Source organism: Rhinopithecus roxellana, chromosome 13 (genome assembly GCF_007565055.1).
Source record: "Rhinopithecus roxellana isolate Shanxi Qingling chromosome 13, ASM756505v1, whole genome shotgun sequence".
NCBI lineage: Eukaryota > Metazoa > Chordata > Mammalia > Primates > Cercopithecidae > Rhinopithecus > Rhinopithecus roxellana.
In genome coordinates this window covers 108,805,998-108,824,049 of record NC_044561.1, presented here as the reverse complement: position 1 = coordinate 108,824,049, position 18,052 = coordinate 108,805,998, and the positions used below count along the sequence as shown (strand labels likewise).

Here is an 18,052-nt window from a genome sequence, read left to right as displayed (position 1 = left end):
TGAGAATTGCTTGAACCTGGGAGGCAAAGGTTTCAGTTAGCCAAGATCATGCCACTGCACTCCAGCCTGGGTACAGAATGAGACTCTGTCTCATCAACAACAACAACAACAACAACAACAAAACACCCAAGAATCCAGAAGGTATTCCGTGATTGTGTATATGAGAGAAGCCTATAAACGCATCCCTTTGAGAAGGCTCAGTGCAGACCCCACCCTCACGGCAGGCTTCTCTCCAGGTTCCAACCTCCCCTACAGGTTTGCCTACCTGAACTAATTCCAAGAGGCAGGTCAAGTTTCAGGAAGCCCTGACTACAGCAGGTGGCTGCTCTAAGCCAATGAGCAACCAAGTACCCCACAAGCTCCAGCCCCCTCCAATACCTCCCACACCCCCCAAGGATGGCATCTGCCTCTGGGACCCCCATTTGAGCTCCAGTGGCCAATTGGCTGGAAGTTCAGCTCCAAGGTCTCCTGCTTTTGCTCCCAACCATCCCCCTGGTGCAGGCCAGCCCGAGACAGATTCCTCCCTGTATCCTCCCAGGCTGGCCCACCAGGCATGGTCCTTAGCGTCCCCTTGAAAAGAAAAAAAACCCCTTCCCTCATCACAGTACTCACTCGGAAGCGTGCGACTATTGCTGAGGCTGCCGGTACTGGGCGGTGGGGAGAGGGACTGCAGGGAGACACTGTCCTCCTCCTGCGAGCAGCCTGCCTGGATGGCACGCAGGTAGCTGTGGCTGCGGGAGCGGAAGTAGCTGGGCAGGGGCAAGTCAAGCGTCTCTGCCGCTGTGGACTCTGCTTCACTGCAGGCTGACTCGCAGGCCGCCTCATACTGGTCACTCAGCTCTGCCTCCCGTACCTGTCCAGGCAAAGGCAGGCATGAGGGGCTGGCTATCTTGCCCATGATGGGGGGAGAGGTTCTTGGTGGTGGGCTCAGGGCAGGGCTGGACAGTCTGTGAGGTCTGACCTCAGCCCACCCAGCTCCATCTCACTCAGGGTATGTGATGGGCAGATGGAGCCCTTAAGAAAGAAACAGCCCCACCTCTCTGGGCCTCAATTTTCCCATCTCTATAATGAGAACAAAGTTGGAATATCTCAGGATATTAACTCTGTGATAAAAATCAGGGTCCAAACTGATTAATAGATTTTAAGGGCACATCTGAATTTAGTGTGAAAGAGGTCTATAATCAATTAGCAATGTCTGTCCTGAATGTTGGAATGGGGGTGGCAGTAGGCATGCTGGATATTTACCATCTTATGGTCCAATCCCTTTATTTTACAAGGAAAGAAACCAAGGGTCAGTGAAGGGAAGACATTTGCCACAGGTACCCGGTGAGGAAGTGGCAGAACCAACACTCCAAAAATGTATTTAAGGAAAATTAATCTCGCCCTGGTATACAGAATGGATGTTGGGAAAGGGGTCTGGAATGGAGACAGAGGCCAGAGATGAAGCTGAAGCAATTGTCTGGTGGGAGAAGATAAAACTGGAGTGAGGGTAGTTGCAGTGAGGATTGATTAATGATGTCTGTCATGGACAGTATGGAAAATGGTGATGTGTATGCTATTTGCTATCTTACATCTAGTTCAACTTTGTGTAGATGGTTCCTAAGTATTTCTCCAGAAATGACTGTCTAGGACCCTGCAAATCTGAAGCCAAGGGTGTGGGCCTTGAGGGGCCTCACCATGCACATACTCTTTGAGGGTTCTAGAAGGGCTATCTGACCCATGTCTCAGGCCATGTTGGTAACTGAAGACCACAGAGGATAAGCTGGGGAGTCAGTTGGCCAAAGATGTGGACATCCTGGGGGTTGGCCTGGGCCAGAGGGGGAGGGGGCACAAGCTGACTGACCATGTGGAGGAAAAGATTGACCTGGGCCTGGGTCCAGCTGTGTCCCACCCAGCTGTGTAACCTCAGGCCATCACTATCTTCTCTGGGTTAGTTTCTCCTCATCTATGTGAAATAGATGCTCATGTTCTCATCTGAGACTGCATCAGGTCAAACAATTAGATGGGTGGTCACCCAATTTGGAGGGTGAATGGAAAGTTCTAAATCTGTGCTTTTTTTTTTTTTTTTTTTTGAGACGGAATCTTGCTCTGTCTCCCAGGCTGGAGTGCACTGGCGTGATCTCGGCTCACTGCAACCTCCACCTCCCGGGTTCAAGAAATTCTTCTTCCTCGGCCTTCTGAGTAGCTGGGACTACAGGTGTGTGCCACCATGCCCGGCTAATTTTTGTATTTTTAGTAGTGATGGGGTTTCACCATGTTGGCCAGGCTGGTCTCAAACTCCTGACCTCGTGATCTGCCTGCCTTGGCCTCCCAAAGTGCTGGGATTACAGGCATAAGCCACTGCACCTGGCCAAATCTGTGCATTTCAATATGGCAGCCACAAGCCATGTATGGCTATTTAGGTTTAAATTAATTAAAATTCAGCCTGGGTAACATAGTGGAACCCCAGCTCTACAAAAGAAATTAAAAATATAAAAATTAGCCAGGTGTGGTAGTGTGTACCTCAAGTCCCAGTTACTTGAGCCCAGGAGTTCCAGGCTGCAGTGAACTATGATCGTGACACTGCACTCCAGCCTGGGGGACAAAGCAAGATCCTGTCTCTAAAAAAATTTAAAAATGATAATAATGATTGATTAGGCCACGTGTGGTAGCTCATGCCTGTAATCCCAGCACTTTGGGAGGCCAAGGTGGGTAGATCACTTGAGGTCAGGAGTTCGAGACCAGCCTGGCCAACATGGCGAAACCCTGTCTCTATTAAAAATCTCAAAATTGGCCAAGCGTGGCACATGGTGGCACATGCCTGTGGTGCCAGCTACTTGGGAGGCTGAAGCAGGAGAATCACTTGAACCCTGGAGGGGGAGGTTGCAGTGAGCTGAGACTGGGCAACTGCACTCCAGCCTGGGTGATAAAACGAGACTCCGTCTCCAAAAAAATTTTTTTTTGATTAAAATTAAATAAAGTTCCATAGTCACAGGAGCCATATTTGACTTGCTCAAGACCACAGGTAAGCCAGACACAGTGGCTCATGCCTGTAATCTCAGCACTTTGCGGGGCTGATGTGGGAGGATCACTTGAGTTCACGAGTTTGAGACCAGCCTGGGCAACATAGTGAGACCCTGTCTCTAATAAAAAATTAGCCAGGGATGGTGGCGCGTGCCTGTAGTCCCAGCTACTCAGGATGTTGAGGTAGGAGGATCACCTGAGCCTGGGAGGTCAAGGCTGCAGTGAACCATGATTGCACTACTGCACTCAGCGTGGGTGACAGAGTGAGACCCTATCTCAAAAATAAGTAAATAAATAAAGTCACATATAGCTAGTGGCTACCTTATTGGACAGTGTGGATTATAGAACATTTCCATCATTACAGAAAGTTCTACTGTATAGTACTGATAAATTAAAATATAGGCCATGTGGCAAACCCAAAATTCACTCAGAAGGAGTGTTAAAGAGATAGGTGTTTCTCCTCCAAAACTGCATCCTGAAGTTATGAAGAGACCCTCATGACTACCGGGGGCATGAGGTCTTGCTTTGGGATCACACAGGAACCACATGGCTCTGGAACTAGACTGCCACAGGTCCAACCCTTGGCCCATCATTTCCTTGCAATATGAACGTGGGCAAGTCACTTAATTGCTTTGTGCCTCAGTTTCCCCACCTATAAAATGGGGCTATAGTCCCTATTTCACAGGGTTGTGGTAAAAATGAAATTAGAGAATTTATATCACAGGCTTAGGATAGAGTCCAAGAGAGTATGCACCTAGTAACCTCTACCCACGAATACAGGTAACTCTGTGGAGTCTGTCGATGTTGGTTAAGATGCTCTTGAGCCATCAGAGGCGAGACCAGCTGGTCAGTGCTGCTGGTGTGTGTATCACTGAGGATTTACTGTGTAGCGGGCACTGTCCTGGGGGCTTTGTATGTTAATACATCACATCCTTACCACTCGCCTATTAAAGGTGGATGGGGAAGCGGTGGCTTGGCCCACTGTGGGCTCTTTAAACAACTTCTTGAATCATGTGTTCAGGAGGAACACACAGCTCCTGTGACATGGGGGAGAGGGACACATGGGGTATCCATGGCTGGAATCAGTAGCTGGAGGTCTGGTCCTAGTTTTGCCCCTGTGGGTTGTGTGGCCTTGCACAAGTCCCTTACACCCTCCTGGCTCAAAGTGGGGTTGATCTCAGAGTACCTTTCCTGCCCCTGGTTTTTGGTCTTTGGCCTGGGAGGGAGGAGAGGGACACTTCCAGGGGCAGGAAAGGAGTGTCTGGGAGGTGGTGCCCTTAGGGCAGCCAGACAGTGCTGTGAGCAGCATAACCTCGCCAACCTGTGTGAAGCTGGAAAGTCTCCACACTCACTCCAACACCCCAGCATCTTTAAATGTCCTCCTGGGGCTCCAGAAAGGAGAAAAGCCAAGGGATCTGGGGGCTGGGACCTGGAAGCTAATATCACCAGCCACCAGCCCCTGACCTGTCCAACTTCAACAGTCTCCCTAGGCCTGACCCAGGCTTTGTGGGAGGAGAGAGAAGGGCAGGAGTCCTGGAGTTATTTCTTGCCCCATCCACAGCACCTAGCTCATTCTTCCCCATCTTCAAAAGGAGGAAACTGAGGCACACAGAGGTGAAGCAATAAGGGCAGGGAGTGGAGGGTCAAGACACCAATGTAAGCCTAAACTCCATCCATTGGAAGTGGATTTCCTGGTGATGGCTCTGCTTGTACCCGCCTGGACTGGGTGCTGGGACCACTCAGAGGGCAGGCCTAAGACCCAGACCTACACTTTGGGGTGGAAGAGAAGGGCAAACATACTGACCTGCTGCTCATGGCCAAACAACTGGGGGATCAGGGAGGCCTGTCCAAAAATCTGCAGGAAAGAGAGGGTGAGGGTTATGGGGGGACCAGGGCTGGGGCTGGGGTTGGGGATTCAGGGTCAGTTGCAAGGAAACTTGAAGCTGGCTGGTCTAACCTCCTCCCCACACTGGCTGGGACCCAGCTGCTAGAAGGTCTCACTTGGCTTCTTCCAGGGATGGGAGGCTCACTCCTTCTGGGGCTGGGCATTACTGAGGACTTATAATCTGCTGTTTAAAAGTCCTTCTTGACCAGGCGCAGTGGCTCATGCCTGTAATCCCAGCACTCTGGGAGGCCAAGGTGGGCAGATCACCTGAGGTCGGCAGTTCAAGACCAGCCTGACCAATATGGAGAAACCCCATCTCTACTAAAAATACAAAATTAGCGAGGCATGGTAGCACATGCCTGTGGGAGTTACTAGGGAGGCTGAGGCAGGAGAATCACTTGAACCCAGGAGGCAGAGGTTTCGGTGAGCCGAGATCACGCCATTGTACTCCAGCCTGGGCAACAAGAGCGAAACTCCGTCTCAAAACAAACAAACAAACAAACAAACAAATAAAATAAAAGTTCTTCTTTAGGTCTAGCCCCTGTGACCATGTATCCTCTGTCTGCTGCCTCTCATCTGGCAGGCAGCCCACCTGGAGATACAGATTAGGGATGGAGCCCAGAGCCTGCTCTTCCCCAGCCTAGGATATCTCTAACTTTAGGGCCAAATGTGTGGCTTGGGTCACTCAAGCTTCTAGGGGTGAGGCTGTGAGGGGTCAGAGGATCCTGGACTAGGAAAGAACTGGGACTGGGCAGTGGGTGGTGGGTGAGACCTGCTGTTGCCCCCAGCCTGGCTGATTCATAAGCCTTTTTGTGTAGTTAAAGGGCAAAGGTGTCCCAGGTGCCAGGCCCAGGCCTGGGTGGAGATGGGATGTGTAGAGGGACAGACAGACACAGAGAGAGACATGGAGATGGAGACACACTGGAGAGAATCAGAGAAAAATGTGAATGAGGGGAGAGAGAGAAAAAAAAACAGACGGAGACAGACACAGACAGGAAGACTGAGATGAGAAAACGTGGTGGGATGGGAGAGACAGGGAGGGATGCCGTCCATTCAGCAAACACCTACTGAGCATCTGCCCTGTGCCAGGCACTGTGCCAGGCACTGGGGACACTGCAGGGAACAAGACAGCAAAGCCCCCGCCCCCAGGAGATCCTAGTTTTAAGACGGAAACAGACATTAAGTAAATAAGCAAACGATTCTAGTTCCAGGCAGTGTCAGTTAAGCAGGGTAAAGGAACAGCGCCTGGGAGGGCTACTTTAGACAGAGCGATCACAGGCAGCCTCTTTGAGGAGGTGACATTCGAGCAGAGACCTGAAACACGAGGAGCCAGCTGTGCAAAGATTTGAGAAGAGGAAACAGCAAATGCGGAGGGCCTGGAGCAGATTGATGTGGCACGCTCCTATATAAGAAGCAGAAAGGAGGCCAGTGTGGCTGGAGCAGGGCAAGGGGCAGGGTCCAACAGGGAGGCAGGGCCTAGGTCTTACAGGGCTTCACAGGTCCAAGTAAGGACTCTGGCTTTCCCTCTGCGGGAGGTGGGAGACAAGGGAGGGTCTTGAGCAGGGGTGTGGCTTTGACAGCTCCATGTGGCCACTAAGTATGGATTGGAGGACAGCAGTTCAGGTGTGACTTGGTGGAGTCTGGATGAGGGGGGCAGGGGCAGGGGGTTCCCTGGGCTGGGGCACTCTACCCCTCCCCATGTCTGAGGGGCTGGGGAAGGAGTTTGGCTAGGCCAGGAATAATGGAGTTGTGAGGAGTCAGGGTCCCAAAACTTTCTAAGCAGTCCTCTAACCCTGGTTCTGGGCCTGCGCACAGTGGCCTATTCCTGCTGAAGGGGGCTGGACTCGCACCTGGCTGCCCCACTGCCTAACTGCTACCACCAGCAGGCGTCTGCCTTCTCGGGGGGCTCATCTCCCCATCCACACAATGCGGGGTGCCTTTTGGTTCTGACTGGTTCTCCCTTTGCAAACCCTAAAGTGCTGAGGCAGGAGCTGAGGTCCAGGTCTGGGTTGGACAGCCCCAGATCCCTGCCCAACGTTGCCTTCTCCTAGCTGCATGACCTCACCCCTCTGAGCCTCAGTTGCCTCGCCTATGAAATGGGAATATGGATAACAAGGCCACCTTTGGGGGTGGTTAAGGGCTCAAGGAGCTGATGGTTGAGAGGGTGGCATGCAAATTCAACGTGTAGCACAGCGTGCTCCTCACTGACACAGGCAGAGCTGGTTGTGCCTGGGAGCACAACTGCCCACTGAGTAGGTGGGCACAGAGGTCCAAAGTAGAGCAGTCACTTGCTGGAGGCCACACAAGATGCTAATAATAACCAGAAAGGCAGCTACCCTCTGCTGAGCACACCGCCTTCACAATCCCACTTATTCCTCTCAACAGCCCCCAAATAGAAATGCTCACCTTCCTCTGGTAAATCAGGAAACCGAGGCTCAGGGAGGGGAGGTGACTATCCTGGGTTCATACTGTCAAGTGACAAAACTGGGACTCGAACCCAGGTCTCTAGTTCCCTATCCTCATGGTTCTGAACCCCATGAGAAGTGACAGGCGCCCCGCTGGCATCCTGTGTTTACAATGGTGGTATGGGCTTCCTCCCTTGGGGTCCTGGGTCAGGCCCCATAACTGTGCTCTCCAGCCACAGGACAGTCGGTGGGGCAGAGACACACACAGGAGGCTTCAGGAATAAGGACCAAACAGAAGCACAATGCAGACATCTGGGGGCCACTCAGCATGGGCTGGGCCTGGGGGTGTACTCCTCCCAGATGGGAGTCAGTACCCAAGCCCCTTGACTCTCCAGCCTGCCTGCCACCCTCACCTGACTGATGCAGCTGGAGTCATTGAGGCTGTCGCTGACAGGGGTGTAGTCCTCTTCCCAGCTTGGACACTTGGAGGGCAGCAGCATGTCCACTGAATCCAGGCGGTCCAGACTCCTGGTGGGGAGTGGGGAGCAGACAGGGCTCAGCCCACGCATTGTTCAACCAGCTTTTGGAGGCCTTGACCATCTGTGATGCACAGGTGGTCCACCCCTGTGATGCCCACTGCAGCCGCAGGGTGGCAGCACGAGCTTGCATTTGACTGTTCAAAGCCCAAGGCTGGCCCTGCCCAATTCTGCAGCCCCTTTCCTTCCTCCTTGCAGGTCTGGGACATTTCCAGAGGCCAGACAGAGGTGGGTTAAGTTCTACAGCCTAGGGTTCCCAAAGGGCATCAGCTCTGCGGCGATGTTCAAGTGGCTTCTATCAGGCCCCTAGACTCACCCCTTATCTCCATGACCCCAGTCCTTTAATCTTTCTCATGTCTACCTGACCCTGGGCCTCCCCCAGTCCTCATTCTGGGGATAAAATCCAAGCATCCAATAGCTCGGGCCCCTGATACAGAAGGGTTTGGACTGGAATCCAGCTTTCTCTGCTGGGTGACCCTGGGCAAGTCATTACCCCTTACTTAAGTCTCAGTTTCCTCATCTCTAAAATGGGGATGACGCTGCCTGCCTGCTGGGGCTGCAGTGAGGATTCAGTGATGCAGATTAAAGGACATCGGGTCAGGCACAGTGGCCAGTGGGCAAGTGCTAACAGACAGCAGCTCTTACTATTATTGCTACTATTACTACTGTTATTATTATTGCTTCCCTTGAATCTAGGCCTAAGCCCCGGGCTTCCTGCCTCTCCCACCTTACTGCCCACTGGTCACTCATAGATATCCTAGTAGGATCTCAGTACTAGAAGGGATCTTAGAGATCCTACAGCTCAGCCCCTTCACTTAAAGATGGGGAAACTGGGCTGGGCGTGGTGGCTCACGCCTGTAACCCCAGCACTTTGGGAGGCCGAGGCGGGTGGATCACCTGAGGTCAGGAGTTCGAGACCAGCCTGGACAACATGGTGAAACCCCATCTCCAGTAAAATACAAAAATTAGCCGGGCATGGTGATGTGCGCCTGTAATCCCAGCTACTCGGGAGGCTGAGGCAGGAGAATTGCTTGAACCCGGGAGGTGGAGGTTGTAGTGAGCCAAGTTTGTGCCATTGCACTCCAGCCTGGGCGACAGAGTGAGACTCCGTCTCCAAAAAAAAAAAAAAAAAAGATGGGGAAACTGAGCAGGCGTGGGGGCTCACACCTATAATTACAGCACTTTGGGAGGCCAAAGCAGAAGAGTCACTTGAGCCGAGGAGTTCAACACCACTCTGGGCAACATAGGCCTGGGAAACTGAGGCCCAGAGGGAAAAAGACTGGCGAAGGTCATCCAGTGGCAGAGGGAAAAACGGAAGCCACTGCCAGCCTGGGCAGTGTGGGGGGTGATGAGCAAGGGGAGAGCAATATATACATACATATTTTTTTTTTCTTTTTTTTTTTTGAGACAGTCTCACTCTATCACCTAGGCTGGAGTGCAGTGGCATGATCTCAGCTCCCTGCAACCTCTGCCTCCTGGGTTCAAGTGATTTTCGTGCCTCAGCCTCCCTAGTAGCTGGGATTACAGGCGTGCACCACCATGACCTGCTAATTTTTATATTTTTAGTAGAGATGCGGTTTCACCATGTTGACCAGGCTGGCGTTGAACTCCTGACCTCAAGTGATCTGCCTGCCTTGGCCTCCCAAAGTGCAGGGATTACAAGCGTGAGCCACTGTGCCCAGTCACAAAAACTTCTTTTAAAAAATTAGGCCGGGCGCGGTGGCTCAAGCCTGTAATCCCAGCACTTTAGAAGGCCGAGGTGGGCGGATCACGAGGTCAGGAGATCGAGACCATCCTAACACGGTGAAACCCTGTCTCTACTAAAAAAATACAAAAAACTAGCCGGGCGAGGTGGCGGGCGCCTGTAGTCCCAGCTACTCGGGAGGCTGAGGCAGGAGAATGGCGTAGACCCGGGAGGCGGAGCTTGCAGTGAGCTGAGATCCGGCCACTGCACTCCAGCCTGGGCGACAGAGCGAGACTCCATCTCAAAAAAAAAAAAAAAAAAAAAAAAAAAAAATTAGCTGGGCATGGTGGCCCACGACTGTACTCCCAGCTACTCAGGACGCTGCTGAGGTAGGAGGATCACTTGAGTGCAGGAGGTCGAGGTTGCAGTGAGCCATGATTGCACTATTGCATTCCAACCTGGGTGACATAGCAAGACCCTGTTCCCCACTTACCCCCCAAAAAAGATGGAGAAACTAAGGTTAAGAGAGGGGCAGACCTGGGATTGTCTGGTGGTGTCCTGAATTCCATCCTGGAGGCCATTCTCTGTCTTCTGCCCAGTCAACTAGACTCCTGGCTGCTCCAAGAACACTGTCCTCTTCCTGCCTAGGTACCAGTGTCACCTGACCTGTTCTCTTCCCTCTGTCTCAGTCTTCCCAGGCCACCTCCTCCATGAAGCCTTGGCTCCTGTCCCCCATAGTTGAAGCTCTAGGGAGAAGCTTGTTTCCTCTAACTCCGCCAAGCCTTACAGCAACACGATGGGGCTTGGCTGGTGAATTCCAGGCAGGCACTGGGACAGGCAAAGCCTGTCTATCACTCTTTGACCTCTGGATTCACCTCCCTCCCCCATCTTGGAGCTCCCCACAAGGATCAGTTACAGGGGCAAGGGTAGAGCGGGCTCTGGCCTTCCTTAGGCAGTGCTGTTACAGGTGATGCACTCACTTAGGGCAGGCTCTACTAACCTGAAGACCAAGATCCCGTGGGACAGTTCACCTGTGGGAGTGGAACTTACCTGGGGAAGTGGCTCCTGTAGGAGGGGTTTACCTGGACCTATCACCTGAGAGTGGCTTTCATTACTGGGGTTTACCAAAGGATGTGGCTCACCTGTGGTCAGGGCTGAATTGTGAGTGGGGCTCAAAGGGTGGTTCTCCAATTGGCGGGGCTCTTCGAGGTCAATTCATCAGAGTGCAGGGCCAACCTGAGGATCTCATGGAGGGAGCTAACTAACCTGACGGCGGGTTCACTTAGGGGGCCTGGATCATTATAGCAGCGAGTTCACCTGGATCTGAAGCTGAGGGACAGGATTCATCTGTGGGCTGGGATCTCCGGGGGACAACCGAATGGGAGGAAGGCGAGGCTCCCGGGGTGGGGCATACCTATCAGGGGTTCACCTAGGGGAGGAGGCTTGCGGGTGAGCGGGACTTGTACTTACTGAAAGAGGTTTTCCCCGGGAGGGCTCACAAGTGGGCGGGGCTCACCCGAAGGAGCGAGAAAAGCTTCTAGGAGGGGCTTCCACGCGGGCGGGGCTTTTCTTTTTCTTTCTTTCTTCCTTTTTTTTTTTTTGATACGGAGTCTAGCTCAGTCGCCCAGGTTGGAGTGCAGTGACGCGATCTCGGCTCACTGCAACCTCCGCCTCCCGAGTTTAAGCGATTCTCCTACCTGAGTCTCCCAAGTAGCTGGGATTACAGGCGCCTGCCGCTAGCCCAGCTAATTTTTGTATTTTTAGTAGAGACGGGGTTTCCCCATGTTGGCCAACTCTTGACCTCAAGTGATCCACCCGCCTCGACCTCCCAAAGTTCTGGGATTACAGGCGTGAACCAGCGGGCCGGGCGGGCCTTATTTTAATGAAGGGGTTCTCTCAGGGAGCAGGACTCATACGTGGGCGGGGCTCAAAGGGGCGGGGCCACCACGCGGGCGGGGCTTATTTTAATGGAAGGGCCCTCCCAGGGAGCAGGACTCGTAGTGGGCGGGGCTTGCCTATGGGCGGGACCCTAGGGGTGGAGCTGCGCGCCTACCTGCGGGGGTTGCTCTGCTCTCCCAGCGACTGCTGCGTGGCCCTCAGATAGCTCTGGCGCCGCGCCGCGGTCTTGGGTGAGGGCTTGGGGCTGCCGCCGGACTCGTCGCTGTCCTCGTCGCCCATGGCCTTGATGTAGCTGCCGCTGCGCATGCGTCGGCACGGGATGGGGCCCTCGGCCGCGGCATCCGTCTCGCGTGGGGACAGCAGCGTCGTGCTCCACTCGCCGCCGCCGCCGGGCACCTGGGGATGGGGCACAGGACTCAGTGGGGCCACCGCAGAAAATGAGCAGATGGCGAGAACCCCCATCTCCGGGACCTGAAGCTCCCTCGTTCCCTGCAGAGTTCGGGCTCACGTGCTGGGTTTCCCGCTTTTGAAACCAAGGGGCAGCAGAGCAGAGCCCTGGGCTGGGAGGAATACCCGGGTGCCAGAGTCTCTCCAGCCTCGGATTTCTCCATGGATCCCAGGCTGGGTTTGCCCCAGAAGCAATGCCCTTAGGCCCTGTGGTCACGGTGGCCTCCACTGCAGCCATCTCTACTTGGCCCCACAGTCACTTCACTCTGGCTGTCTCAGGGGATGCTTATGATCCCACTGCACAGATGAGAACACCAGGCCTGAGGGACGCAAGGCACTTGCAGAAAGAGGCCCCAGACCTGGATCCAGAACCTGAGCCTAGAATGGGGAATCAAGAGGACCCTGGCACATCAGCATGGAGGGGGGACAGGGTCCCAGAGTCAATGGATATTCTCTGTCCCACAGGTAGGAAAACTGAGGTACAGAGAGCAGAGTGCTTCCCCGGGTCAGGTAGCCACATGGTGAGCTGGAAAAAGGGCTGTTTTCCCATCTGAACTTCAGGGAATCCGTCCACGGAACAGGGCTATGATAGGGCAAGGGAGGTCACAGCTGAGAGGGCAGCCCTGGTCCCCCAGTCCCCAGTGGTTATGGTGGCAGTAACCAACAGAGGGGACCTCCCCTGTCCTTCTGAGGCCAGGCTCTGCTGGCCGCCCCAGGGCAGTGCACACAGGCTACATTCCTGGCCATTTCATTTACACTGTTACGGAAACACAGTGGATGGTCACTGTGTAATGAAAAATGCACACATCTCAGCACTCACATACAGCCTGTGCACAGAGTGAACATGCCTCATCCTATACACATATCTCAATATGTACAGAACAAGCATACGCCCCATGCCCCTCAGTATCCCCAGTGTACCACACACCTCACCAAGGACACACACCAGCAGCCACTTCGTCATGGCAACCCCTCCACAAGTATGCAACATATATACAGAGCACACTCACCTTCCCACTACCCTCCCTCTGGACATTTGCACCAGCAACTACTGCACTGTGGACACACAACATGTATCCACCTTGCATTGTTCCCGCCTCCACATGCACACAGCGTACCCCTCAGCAGGCTACACGTCACCACAGATGTCCAAGCCCACATATTGAGTGTACACGGCATGCCCACTCTCTATCACATACACATATGCACACTGCCCAAGGGCCACACCCACACAGGTACTGCACCCTTCTCCATGCCCTCCATGCCAGAGGCCCACTTTCCACAAAGGAAAGGTAACGTCTAGGACTCCCACTCCTGCCCCACCCAGCCTTCCCATAAACCCTCAGCAGACTGCCCATCCTAGGACCAGTGCATTTTGCCTACAAGCCACTTGCTAGTCCAGCCCCACTATCCCCAGTGTCCCTTGGGAATGTGGCCTTGTACATCACTGCTCAGAAACTGTTGCTAAGCCACCCACTCACCTCCTGTCACCCAAGCAGGCAGCACAGACTCCAGGGCCCACAGGGCCACCCTCTCATGGTGTTTCTGCGGCATTGTTACATGATCAGACCCAACTATACCATTTTGAGAGGAAGCCCGGTCACACATCACCCTCCCTAATGCTTCTAAACCAAGGAAGCAGTTTCAAAACCACAAGAGCCCTAAATATATCAAATACTGCCTGGATTTCAGTTTCCTCCTATTGAAAAAGAAAATGTCTCACTGTTTCTGGTATTTCATACAAGATGATAAGAAGTCAGGGCTGTTAGACCCCAAAGATCATCTCGTTCAAAATGCATCTCATGGCTGGGCGTGGTGGCTCACGTCTGTAATCCCAGCACTTTGGGAGGCTGAGGCAGGTCCTCACCTGAGGTCAGGAATTCGAGACCAGCCTGGCCAACATGATGAAACCCCATCTCCACTAAAAATACAAAAATTGGCCAGGCGTGGTGGCTCGCACCTATGATCCCAGCTACTCGGGAGGCTGAGGAAGGAGAATCACTGGAACCCAGGAGGTGGAGGTTGCAGTGAGCCAGGATCGTGCCATTGTACTCCAGCCTGGGTGACAAGTTTGAAATTCCATCTCGAAAAAAAAAAAAAAAAAAAAGCCTGGGCGCAGTGGCTCAGTCCTGTAATCCCTGCACTTTGGGAGTCTGAAGCAGACTGGAGGTTAGGAGTTCAAAACCAGCCTGGCCAACATGATGAAATCCCGTCTCTATTAAACATACAAAAAATTAACCAGGCATGGTGGTGGGTGCCTGTAATCCCAGCTACTTGGGAGGCTGAGGCAGGAGAATTGCTTGAACCCGGTGGGGGCGGAGATTGCAGTGAGCTGAGATGGCGCCACTGCATTCCAGCCTGGGCAACAAAAATGAAACTGTCTTAAAAAAAAACAAAAGACTCATTAGAGTTCCCAAGGGCTGGCCAGGCCTGCACTTGCATTCCCCCTGAGATGAGGCACTCACTACCTACAGAAGCGCCTCCTTCCACCTAAAATCTGCTTTCTGTAATTTCCACCCACAGCCTGGCTTTGCCCTGGGGAGCCATTCAGTTCACAGCCCCTTGCTCTACCCTCCTTGAGAGCCATTTGGAAATGTGCAGCCACAGTGATGTCTCAGCCTTCTGCCACTTTCAAGCCATGTGGCTTTGGTGCACAGCAAGTGCCTGAATCAGTGTTAGCATTTGAAAGAAGAAGGTATTCCCCCAAGCTGGGTTAGGACCCCCTGGGTCCCTGCAGCTCTCGGTACTGATCCCCAGGACACTCTGCTGACACTGACATGACCATTCATGTCTTTCCCAGTATCCTAATCTTTGGGACTGTGTTTTCTTTATTTCTGACTCTGTTCATTTAACTGTCCATCTGTCCATCTACCCCTCTCTCACTTACATTTCCTGAGCACTTCCTGCATGCCAGACCCTGTCCTGGGTCTTGGGGACACATGGCTGCATCAGATGTGATCCCTGTCCTCAAACAGCTGTCAGTCTGATGGGGGTGGCAGGCAGAGGCTGGCAATTAGAAGGCCATGCAATTGGTTCTGTGAGGGGGTTGGGATGGCACAACTTCCAGATTTGTCTTCTAAAGGGCAGGAACATATTTTAGTCCCTGCTCAGGGCTGGGCTCAGAAAGGCCCTAATTAATCTCTGTTGAGAGCATGACCAGTGGAAGGACTCCCTGATTAGCAGGTACCACTGGGCCACCCATTTTATAGTTGAGCCACAGAGGCCCAGAATGAAGCGACTTTCCAAGTGAATCTGTGGTACAGCTAGGCCTCAAAACTGGTGTCGTCCCCAGAGCCCTCACCCCACCCCTGACCCTGGCAGAGACCCACCTGCAGGTAATGGTAGGCTAGACCCTGGTGGCAGGATTTGGACTTGAGCAGGCTCTTATCCAAGGTGGCCGAGGTCTTCTGACAGACCTCGTGGGCATGGCTGAGTGTCAGAGTGGACCAGGAGCCCCGTTTGACGTAGTTGGTGTCAGTGCCCACCCCAAGGCTGGGGCAGGTGGCTGGGGGTGCGGGCAGGGGTGGTGGGGCGGTCAGCTCGGTAGTGTTGTTCTTGGTGGCTTTGAGCATGTGCCCACTGATGGTGTTGTAGGCGTGCATGAAGTAGCGTGGCTGGCTGCGTTCTGCCTGGCGGCCTAGTGTCATCAGCCCGGAGGCTGGGCCACTGCTGCGGAAGGCGCCGGCCTCGCCGTCCAAGTTGTCATCGGAGCTCCACCAGCCTGAGATGTTGGAGCGGCTGCGCCGTTTGGGCTCCCCAGCCTTGGCCCGCTCCTTGCTTTTGGCCCTCCGGCCCTTGCCGTCCTCCATGCCACCCTTCTTGCTGCCATTGCCACCGACCTTGCCCGCTGTGCCCTCCAGTGAGGGTGCCTTGGTGAAGAAAAGCCGCTGGACTGAGTGGACCAGGTGGCGGATACGGCCAGGGCTCTCACCACGGGCCTTGGCCTCACCACGGGGGAACTGGAGGGTGCTGAAGCCATCACGATGGATGGGCAGCTGCTTCTCAAACTGGTCCAGGAGGTTGGCGGGCAGCCGGTTGATCTTGGTCGCCTGAGCATGGCTGGGGAAGGGGCTCTCCTCTGGCACCTCGAAGTGGGAATTGTAGTGGATGCGGGGAAAGGTGCTGCTGGGCGGGGGCAGCTGGTTGTTGAGGGGAAAGAGGCCATCCCCTGGCAGGGTGTTCTGCCCGGGGAAGCGGGCCTCACGGGCGAAGGCCTCCGTGGGCGACAGCAGGTAGGGGTTGCGGTCGGTCCCTGCAAACAGGGGCTCGTGGGGTGGGTCTAGGCTGTCGGAGAGGTGGCGTGGGCGGCTGTCACCGAGGCCTTTCATGATCCCGGGCCGAGGGCAGGGGCCGTCACCCTAGCAGGGCGCCCGGGTCGCCTCTCCCGGGCGGCAGCTATCCTGGGGAGAGAAGACAGAAAGCAGTCAGCTGGTCAGCTGGATTTGGGGGAGGGATGCCAGGAAGGTCAGATCCAGATCGCCAGGCTGGGAGGATCTCTGAAGCCAGTCCTCCATGTTGTGGGCCTGAGGACAGGAGTACACACTGAGGCCCACGTACTCTATGTGTAAATAAAAGTTACAACTCAAGCTACCGACTATCAGACAAACACATCTTCCATTGTTCTAGCTTGAGGACTGTATCTTCAAAACAACCTGGAAAGCCAGGCTCCAACGCAGAGTTCTGGGTCTCCTCTGAATTCCATGATGGAATATGAGTGGTGGGCTGCCCATCCTCCACTCTCTTTCCGTTTCTGACTCTGTCCCTCACCCGGAGGGGCCACATGGATGCAAATACCCCAGCCCACATCTCCTAGCTCTGTCCACAGGCCTCTAAACAGTCATCACGGAACCCCAGGATGGTCCCTGTGGCAGGGTCCACCTCCCATGGGAGGACCCTGTGCTGGCCCTGGAGGCAGGCTTGGGTCATTTTAGCAGGGAATCCCAGGGTTCCCAGTATCCAGGGTGGTCTATGGGGGAATACAGTCTGCTGGTGGGTATGTCTCCAGGACTCCTGAACTCTCCTTGCCTTATGGGGAAAAACACGGGCTTTTAGAGGGCCAAAGAGGATTTTTTTTTTTTTTTAGAGACAGAGTCACTCTGTTACCCAGGCTGGAGTGTAATGGTGTGATCTCGGCTCACTGCAACCTCCGTCTCCCGGGTTCAAGTGGTTCTCCTGCCTCAGCCTGCCCAGTAGCTGGGATTACAGGCCGACACCACCACACATGGCTAATTTTTGTATTTTTAGTAGAGACAGGGTTTCACCATGTTGGCCAGGCTGGTCTCGAACTCCTGACCTCAAGTGATCTGCCCGCCTTGGCCTCCCAAAGTGCTGAGGTTACAGGCGTGAGCCACCATGACTGGCTTTTTTTTTTTTTTTTTTTTTTTTTGCGACAAGTCACAGCTCACTGCAGCCTTGGCCTCCTGGGATCAAGCGATCCTCCAGCCTTGGTCTCCCAAAGTGCTGGGGTTATACCTGAGGGCCACTGTGCCTGGCTAGAGAGGCCTTCCAAAAAGGAGGACCCAGGGCAAGGCCCATCTATTCCAGGTCTGAGGGCAGTACCATCCAACTCTTTAACAGAGGAATTCCTATGTCAAATGTAAGCCCTCTGCAAAAACCTGCTCTGCCCTTCACCCAATGTCTACCAAGTGTGACTGCTGGGCAGGTGCTGAGGGCTTCAGACACCAAAGAGGCCAACAAGCCCATAGGCCCATCATTTCCAATTGAGATGAAGCAACGATAGCCTGGAATAGAGCTCTCAGAGTCAGTAACGGGGGCACATCCTCAGGAAAAGGCAAGGGCTCACAAGAGGGTGGGATTTAGGTGCAGTTGCTGTGCCTCAGTTTCCCCTGCTGTAAAATGGGGTCATCCTGGAAATACTAGTCCAAAACTTAGGTAAGTCCCTTCCCTTTTCTGGGCCTGGGCCTCGGTCTTCCTGTCTGCCATGGAGCAGAAAGGTTGGCGAGGTTTCTAAGCCCCCGGCCCCCACAGGCCCTGTACGTGGGAGTCCCAAGACTTGGTCTGGCCTGAGCCTGGTGTGCTGAGGATTGGCAAAGAGTCAGTGTGGCTGGAGCAGAGCAAGTGAGGACAAGGGTTGTGGAGGGAGGGCTCTCGGAGGGGCTGGGTCAGGTCATAGCACAAAAGCTCTGGCTGACATCAAGCATGGAGGGCAGAATAATGGTCCCCAAATATGCCC

General features: G+C 54.0%; 1 protein-coding gene across 1 annotated transcript in view; it reads right to left on the bottom strand.

The window, feature by feature from the left end:
• The window catches only part of LOC115892020 (disks large-associated protein 4-like), a 29,904-nt gene extending 13,717 nt beyond the window's left edge, over window positions 1-16,187 (bottom strand). The window contains exons 1-5 of the mRNA XM_030915347.1: window positions 15,189-16,187; window positions 11,567-11,808; window positions 7,707-7,821; window positions 4,808-4,858; window positions 613-853 (exon numbers count right to left, since the gene is read on the bottom strand). Of these exons, the coding sequence (XP_030771207.1) occupies window positions 613-853; window positions 4,808-4,858; window positions 7,707-7,821; window positions 11,567-11,808; window positions 15,189-16,187 (1,648 nt within the window). The remainder of the gene's footprint in view (window positions 1-612; window positions 854-4,807; window positions 4,859-7,706; window positions 7,822-11,566; window positions 11,809-15,188) is intronic.
• Window positions 16,188-18,052: the final 1,865 nt, after the last annotated feature.